The 9106-nt window shown below is 42.7% G+C and overlaps 1 protein-coding gene across 6 annotated transcripts in view; it reads right to left on the bottom strand.

Moving 5' to 3' along the window:
- Positions 1 to 469: 469 nt before the first annotated feature.
- TCF20 (transcription factor 20) overlaps positions 470 to 9106 on the bottom strand; it is a 115561-nt gene continuing 106924 nt past the window's right edge. For 4 of the 6 annotated variants that reach the window (XM_048934074.1, XM_048934077.1, XM_048934078.1 and 1 more), the window contains 2 exons: positions 6653 to 6780; positions 470 to 1774 (listed from right to left, as the gene is read on the bottom strand). In XM_048934074.1, the coding sequence (XP_048790031.1) occupies positions 6697 to 6780 (84 nt within the window). In that variant the 3' untranslated portion in view covers positions 470 to 1774; positions 6653 to 6696. The remainder of the gene's footprint in view (positions 1775 to 6652; positions 6781 to 9106) is intronic. The other 2 variants (XM_048934072.1, XM_048934073.1) reach the window with 2 other exon arrangements.

Below are 9106 nucleotides of genomic sequence, written 5' to 3'. Positions count from 1 at the left end.
GAGCTATCATAGATACTATTTCTTATGTGCTGAATACTCCAAAACGCGAGTAGCTGAGCAAGCATCCAGTACATAACTTTTTAAAATAATTCTTCCCTCCCCACAATATCAACCCCACTTTTTTTATCCAAATCATGCTGGTTAGATCCCTATCTATGGTGACTTCCCAGTAAACACCACGCTGTTATCACTAGGATGTGCCACCATCCTATGAGTGAAAGAAGTCAGTGAATCGGTGAAATACCATCCCACGCAAACACAAAGTTTATCCAGTCATTGGCTTGTTATCTTGGAGCATCAAACAAACTCTTAAGTGTTTATTTTAGAAAGCTTTTGCGGTCTTCCTCTTGCTGGGTTCAGAAGGTCATCGCTGAAGGCAGAACTGATGAAGGCAAAGAAACAAAAAAGCAGCAGATAGTAGTGTCTCTGTCCTTTTAAACAAATCAAGTTCGCACAAAACAAAAGGAGATAAGGTTAAAATGAAGTTTATTAGTTTTTTTTGTGTGTTTTTTTAAGCTTTTTTTATATAAAACTGTTTGTGAAACAGCTATTTTATTCCCATGGCAGAGTGACCCCTGAAAGATGCACTAACCCCTTTCTTAAGGCCTTAATAAGAAAAAAAATGTGGGTTTTTTTTTTGTTTTTTTTTTTGTTTTATGTTTCTTAAACCCAAATGTTTACAGTTACATAATTTACAAAGAAACCCACAACAAATAACCACATAGCGTAGCCTGTTGCACTGACATTCCTTCTTCCTCCTTCTGGAAAAGCAAAACATAAAACAAAAAAAGGGCTAAGTGGATTTTCTGACCACTCTGAAAACACATTGGTTCCACCAGCATTCAGACTTCCTTCCCAGCTCCCCAGTCTGGCAGGTAAAGCACACCTCCCCGCTGCCCCCAGTGCCAAAGGCAGCTCCTGCCTACGGCCTGGGTTGCTGCAGAGGGCAGCTGCTCCTTTCTCCAACAGGCAGTTAGCACATGTAGGAAGTGTACACTTGTGTGCATGAGCTAAGCAAACGGCAGTTTCCTCTTACTTTGTGAGCCAGGTGACCTAAGGGCCTTCAGATGTTTATCAAGCTCCTACTATCGACACAGTGTTTCTTAAAACTATGACCTCCCTATCCCACACACACAAAGGAAAGACGCCCCACCACCTGCATCCATTCAAACCTTCCTCCCATACCCTACAAACAAGTTATCCTGTGATTTTGTTTTCCTTTTAAAATTGGACTTCCTTGGATGCTGTGAGAAAGAAAGAAGGCAAGAGGAAGGGAGACAAATCCAGTCCAGACTGCTCCCAGTACCACTGTTCTTTCCTGCCAAATGTTAGGCTCCATAAGCCTTGCCTGATTTTGGATCCAGTATTTACTTCAGCTACAAATTTGTTCTTTTTAAATTTATCTGGGTTTTCGTTAATTTTAATCAAAAGCATCAAAAGGGATAGCGCACCTTTCATTTAAAACAAAGTCTTTCAAGACTAAAAAATAGATCTTTATATATATATATATTTATCCCTCCCTCTTTAGTTCCCCCCACCTGTTTCCTTTTTCCCCCTCCCCTTCCCACTGTCACTATGGAGATTGTGTCCATGGAAACAGCTGGTTCAGACTCCTTGGTCAAATTCTGTGATGTCATCGGTCTCGAGTGTGATGTAAGAATTGATGAAGGAAGTGCTGGCATTGGCAGGCACGTCGAGAGGGGGCATGGCTGCACAGTGGGAGAGATTCCATTCAGTCATGAATGTCCACCGCTTTTTATCTCAACAGCCTAACCTGAAAAACAAAGTGAAACCAGTAATATGCAGGAAGGTTCCATTGCCTTGGTCTGCCAACGCTCTCCTCACATTCTGGGGAACATATTCAGCAGCCTACCACAGCAGCAGCACCCAGAGCTCTGGGTTTGTGGACTAAAATCGGGCACAAGTACAATGGTAAGTAGTTCATAAAAGCAAATCCAAGTACCAACAAGCATCGGTTAAACAACCAGCACAAAATGACAGAGCCCAGCTAGAGAGGAGTCCACAAGGGCAGAGTTACCCACACCCAATTCAGCTCTTTCAAACTTCCAGCAGTGGGAAAGGAGCTTGCTCACCTCATGTTCAGTCCTCTTCCTGACTCTGAAAACTGCAAGGTGGCCAAGCATGATCAAATACAATGACAGCTCTGGGACACCACACCATCCCTTAGGATTTGGACCCAAATATTTTCATACAGGTCACCACACTGCCACCCAGACAGTATTCAGTGAAAATGACTCAGATAATGAAATTGGTATTGATGCTACATTATCAGCCACACGAATCTAGGTCTTGACACAGCTGGATTTCATCAGCAAAAGGCAGAGCTACAGTTAAGCTAACTGCAGGTAAAGTGATATTTATTCATTTAGTTAGTTAGTAGTTGTTCTAATGGCAAAGTTGTGGAGGCAAAAGTTCATGGACAAATGATGCTCATGTCGTCTTTCAAGACATGCATGGGAATGTCCAAGCACTTGGTGTACTCACTCTCCCTGTCATGAAATTCTGAGCTGAGAGAACGAACTCCAGGAGTTCAGTGAGGTGGTAGAGATGTAGTTCAAAAGAGGAACTTGAGATAAAATTAAAATTTAATTTCACTGAGCCACAGTTCTCATTCTTAATGTGCACAGTCGAAAAAGCAAAGCTTGAAATAATGAATTCCTTTCTTCCCTTCTCCCATAGCACAAGTGAGGCCCAGCGGCAGCTGATTTATTTAGAAAGGTTAACACTTTGATGTAGCTTGTATAAAACCCTCCTTACCAGTCAGTGAGCTTTGGGTAAAAAAAAAAAAAGCTGACAGTGTAAGTGACACATACAAAAAGCAGCTAATAGCATTAGAGGTGTGCTTGTGAGTAAAGTAACATCCATGTTTATGTATAGCTGGCAATTACCTACGAGCTCAAATGTGATGCAGAAATCAGTGCCCTTCTGATTATCAGTATACCAATTAGATTACAACCCAGCAAGCCTACCTCTTGGCTGATAACACCCCCTCATACAGCGGAGAAGGTCAAGCAATTGCATGTGAAAACCAGACAGGCAAGCCATGGAGTTGGAACTCGGGAGGAAAGGAGGGAGGATCAGGCAGCTGACCTTTGTGGAGTTCATTACTGTGCAACTGTGAGTCTGCACTGAAGGAGTGTCAAGGCCGCAGTGCTGTCTCTGGCTGCCATACAAGGGCTGCTTGCCCATGCCTGGAATCAATCCAGAGCATTAGGCACCGGCTCAGGGAGAAATCAGGCTCACCACACAGAGCCCTTCCCCATTCCTGGACAGGTTCCAGAGCACCAGACCCTCTCCAACAGTCACTCTCCAGATCTGGATGTGATCCAAATGTTCTAGAGGCAACTGGCTCAGGGAGAAAGCAGCAACAATCAGAGACAGAATACACTGACTTGCCTGGATGTTATCCAATACGCATGATTTTTCCTAACTTGCTGGGCCTAGGAGTGAACCAAGACAAAGTAGCCCAATAATCTAACAGCTGACTGCCCCTTTTATCTCTACAGCAAGGTCAGTGGAATGGCAGCTGCTCTTCTACCAGGAGTGCTCCTCTAAACTTTGTTAATTGCCGTTGTAATACAGCAAATCTTTTTTTAAGAACTGTATCTTTTGGATTTGCATGGTTTTTGCTTTGGGATACAAGGTCAGGCTGCATAAATGAACCTCTAAGACATTCTCAGCCCCCCAGGGAGGTTAAACAGGACCTTTAGGTAAGAACTACTTGAGGCCAAAGTAGAATCGGGAAGAAATGATGCCTTAGAGAGATGTCTAAACCATGCAGTGAACATAGTGCTGAGATTCCACAGCTTGCAAGGTCTTAAGCCAATAATTCCTATGATCTACAAAAAAAAAACAATGAAGGGAAATGATGCAGAAGACAAAGCTGCACAAAGGTCTCTGCAACACATTAATATTCATTAGCTCCTTAAAAACCTACCTTCAAAAATCATCACGGAGAAGGCAATTTCTGTCTTCTGCTACTACACAGAAGAACCAGAATTCTCTAGTTAACCCCTCATCCTTCACAGAAAACAACATTAAAAGCTCTTTCCAGTTATTTAATTGGAGAAACAAGATTATGAAGTGACAAAGGTGATTTGGAAGCAGTAAAATGGTGGTGAGGAAAAGGGATTGTTAAAATCAGGCTAGACGGCAGACATGAAACAGCAACTACACCTGTAGTGCTGCAACAAAAAGACAGAAATGGCCAGCTAAGCAAGGAATGCACCTGGAGCACTGAAATGGAGTCAGAAGATTTTTTGGAACTAGAGTTTATGGGAAAATATGCCAAGAGGAACTAATTTGAAATCATTATTTCATCTAGACCTCCCTGTTGCCACCACACGGCAACGTACTTGATGGAAATAAGAAATCCCATCCTCATCAGACCCGCTCTAATTCCCACCTCTGTGCTACTCCCTTCTCACTCCAGACATACAACAAATCAGATTAAGAAAAGGATTCAAACTGATACGCTAATATGGCAAAACACGATTTTCAGACATCAAATATCTGACCAAGTTCACACGTGGCCTCCTGAAGACTCGGGTGAGAGCAAGCACATCCAACCAACTCACGGCCAATGGGCTGCACGTGGCCACCTCCTGCCCTGCGCTATAAAGGTGGCAGCTCTTCCCTGCCCCAGGCACATCCCCCATTGCTCTGCAGCAACCAAACTGTCAGAACGTGATTAAGGCTGTGTCAACCAAAAGCAGGGCACAGGAAGGGCAGTGCTGTGCAGTGTTGGCTCAACAGCAAATACCAGTATGCATTTGGATATACTGGCTGAACACAGGGCTCCAAACAGTGAAGAATACACAGCTGAGCTTTTCATTTTGATACAGGAATTTGAAAACAGGTTTCAAGATTGCAAAAAAAAAAAGAAGTTTGCACCATTATTTTGAGTTGATCTGAATACATTACCTGCAAATTTTCAAACAGAATGTATACAGTTGCAATCAGATATTCAACTCCAGAATCTGATTGTGTCTTTTCACCAGACCTTCATAATCCCTCTCTTACCAGAGAGAAATATCCTTCGCTTCACAATCACACCGTATTCATGTCATCACTTGTTGGCAGTACACACATTCTGAACAACTACTGTCAAGGATGAACTAGAGGAAGTGTAAAATTTCTTCAAAAAGTCTCTGATGAGTACCTTGAGACCTCACTATGAATTGCAACCACTGCCATCGAAGCAGGGCGATGCATTCATTTCACAAAGTCACATCTCCCATTAGTTTTATGGTTTTGTTCCTCTCTTTTTGAAATTGCTTTAAGAAAAATATTAAAAATTGTTTTGTTACTTATGTTTTATGAGGGCTGCTCTGAAAGTAATGCCTCCTGTTTTATTATATTGGCCCACAATGTCAGAGGTGGATGTTAATGGTATGGCAGTAGAAGGTGAACCTTCCCACCAATACTCCCTTAGGTTTTGTTGCTGTGTGACAGAGGGCAGCAGAGGGGCAGTCTGACAAATTGGTATCTGACATGGAAGTGTGTATGGAGGAAAGGTGAATCACTGAATTCCTCCATGAGGAAAAAATTACACTGACACTCACTAATGTTTACTGAATGTTTATGGGGCAGTGGGTGTTGCTCCTCTGCTGGAGCAGGTTTTGATGAGCATGGCATGTAGGCTCTTGTTCATCACTGGCAAAAATGCAGAGATAATGGTGATGACTATGTTGAAAAATAGTGTTTTGTAGCTGAGAATTTGCTCTACCAAACAGCTGCTGTGCTCTTTGTACCTCTTGTATTTTCCATGTAAATAAACAGAAAATATTACTTTCAGAGCAATTTACATATATGTGGCCCAAGACAATTCCTATTCACTCAGTGCTGTCCAGGCAAGCCAAAACGTTGGACACCCATGGGCTAGATAAAGAGGGAGGCTGAAGGGAAGAGCAGCTGGGCAGTTGGGGCACAAGAGCAGAGCTGCTGCCTCCCATAGCCCTTTTGGCTTATGCTGACCAAACACTTCTACAGCTACCTTGGATACAGAGGGCAGAGCTGTGAGGAACTGGAAGAAACATTAGGAAGTTGAATTTGTGGTCACCTGGGGATACAGCTCGGCCTTCTCTCACCCACAACTATTTGCAAAATAAAGAAAAATGCTGTCCTGAAAATAGAACGCACTCCTGATAAGATCAATACACTTATCCCTATATTTACATTTCTGGAAAACAGGTAAACCAAGATTGTAGTAATCTTGAACTCATTGGTATCATTAATCCTCTCTCACAAAGACACCGATGAACTTGGAAAAAAGCAAAAACAAAACAAAACCAGAAACTTATTAACTACCAGTCACTTAAGAAAAAAGATTGTTAAGAGCGTGATATTAAAGGAGATTTTTGCCACTGGCTTAGCTGGGAGAGCAATAGGGCAGCTGCAACAAGCTTTGTCTCTCATCACTACACAGAAGGAACTGCTGTGTACAAAAAACCCCGAAGTGACTAGCCTGAACAGATTGTAGAAGGAAAAAAAGAAAACCAAAGTTAGTAATTACAGGTTTGCGGCACGTACATGAGATCACCATGTTATCTCTCAGAAGTGGGGAAGAGCACTGCAGGTAAAGGAGCCACAGGAGAAAGCAGGTGGAAACTGGAAGCTCTCCCCAACTCACCTGTGCTTGCTTTTATTTCCATTCCCAGGAGTACACTTCCCCCCTCACCCCCGCTCCGACTGCTCTGTGCTGAGGCTGCCTTTCACCATCTTGTTCTGCAAGGAGGGAAGAGAGCAAGGAAGGAGGGGCTGACAAACCAGCAAGCCAAAAGGAGGAGGAAAAAGAAAACAAGGGAGAAAAGGAAGACAGGGGTAGGGAAAGTGAACATACAGAAAGTGAGAGAGAGAAAGAGAAGTCAGTATTGAAACCAGACACAGATTTTCAGACAGAGTTTTCCCTAAAGCAGGTAAATTTGCAAAAGTAAAGAGTTTGGGACATGGAAGCCTGGTTAAGAAACATAGAATTTAACACAGAAAGGTAGAATGAACTTAGCAACACCACTTAAAACTGCCCACGGATAGCTTAAGACGATCTAAGACTGCAGTGCCACCAAAGGTGAGGCATCTCATCCCCTGTGCTTCCCTTTCTCTGCCTTTGCATCCTCACCAGGTCTGTTGCAACAGCACTGACTGTGATGCAGCACACAGTGAGCTGGCTCTGTGAGTGGAAGCAGAACCCTTCAGAAGATGATTAGCTTTCAGACAGCATTTTCCCTGCGATAAAAGCTGCTATTTTGCAAAAGTAGCACATTCAGGACATGGATGGTTGAAGCATCAATGCTGACAGAAGGAAATGGGAAAGCCCACTGGGGAACACAGGGAAAGGCAGGACAGGTCCCTCTGGACACAGCTTGCTTATGCCTGAAGTGTTAAGCGCAGTTAATGAGGCAAGAAGCACCTTTGCTCTCTGGGAGCCACTTATTATGATGAGGTGTATTTACCGACGTGAGGCATGGACTAAAAAAAGGCTAAGAAGCACTATACTGGGGACTCACTGAGTGTCAGTGGATTTATGAAGTTAGCTCTTCCACCCATTAACTAAAGAACAGAGGAGTGAGATATTAGACAGCTACTAATTAGCTACTAATGTTCAACTGCTGCTACCTAATAGCCTGGTTTTAAATGGCCTAATCTAAAGTGTCTTTTCCTTTCAGTTGCTCATGTTCATAGTTTGCACAAGAACTGATGTAATTTGTTTTCCAGTCACTCTAAAGCAGTCGTTTTCAGCCTTTCTGGCCCCACCTTACAACTGGCTGGAACTCCCCCTCCCAATTACTACAATAAAAAGAGCAGGGCAATATTGTATGCTGCCAGAAATGCTCAGTGAGTCACAGAGCAAGGGCTGAGTCACACGCAGGCAAAATAAAATAAAAAAAATAAAATAAAAAATCCCTGCTTGACTGCAAATGATTTGTGTATTTACCAAGCAAATGACAACAAAGTGCAGTGTCAAAAGTTGCTGATGCTGAATTTCTGTATTGAAAGCAACACAGCAGGTGTGGAAGGGGAACAGTTCTGAGCAAAACTCACAACTTTTATTGCTTCATGAGGTACCTCAATCAACATATTTAGCAGTCTACCCCCTCCTGCTCCCCAAGATTACTTCAGAAACCAATCTGCCTTTTCACTATCATCTCCAGAAGTTGGATTCCCTCAAGTAGTTTTTTCCTTTCATGGTCTGGGCATCACCAATGCAAGCACTGATGACCCAATCCAGATATGAAAAACTTCAGAACTATCTTTCCCTTCAGGCAGTAGGCACCGAAAATAAAACACTTCTCAAAGACGTCATCTTCCTGTTCTCTACAGGCAGGTATCCAAAGCCGGGCAGCAGATGGCACTTCTGCTGTTGCATTCCACAGTAAAGGGAGCTCACCCTTTCAATTTTCGTTTGGGGAGACCTGCAGGCTCATTGCAGCATTAATACATCCATTTAAACGTGCTGTAAATTTTCAACATCACCTCCACAATTGCACAGAGTACGTTATTTTCTTTAGTATGATGAAAAATAGGCCAGTTCTGGATCACAGACTCACTGCTTCCAGAATCTTCCAGCACATTTTAAATACATCTGTCTAAATACATCATATTGTGGTAAAAAATCTAGAAAGTACTATGAGACTAATTATTTTACGTTTACAAAAGACAGATTAAAGATAATCTGTGAAGACAAAAGACCACCAGATGTCAGTCTAATTCTAGGCAGAGAAGAGATCTGCAGACAAGAACTAAATGGAGACTAAATGAGAGTAACTGAATTGTTCCCTATTATCATTTATTTTCCAGCATGGGCCATCCATGCTCTCACACCATTTATATGCCATCCAACTGGCCACAAGAGTAGCCATTTTTCTGGAGACTCCTGAGCATTTAAAACCAGTGGACGGATACCCACAGTGTCCCAGAGTTGCAACGTCACTTATGGATAGGGGGAAGTTAGGGGACAAGAGAGAGGATGGATATTCCCAATCCTTATCACATTATTCATATGCACAAGAGAATACGTGCTATGTCTCCTCTTTCCACACAGAGCAATAGAAGTCCAGCACCACTGGTCTGCATTCAGCAAAGTATA

The sequence above is a fragment of the Lagopus muta genome, chromosome 1, assembly GCF_023343835.1.
Source record: "Lagopus muta isolate bLagMut1 chromosome 1, bLagMut1 primary, whole genome shotgun sequence".
NCBI lineage: Eukaryota > Metazoa > Chordata > Aves > Galliformes > Phasianidae > Lagopus > Lagopus muta.
This window is presented reverse-complemented; position numbering and strand designations above follow the sequence as displayed.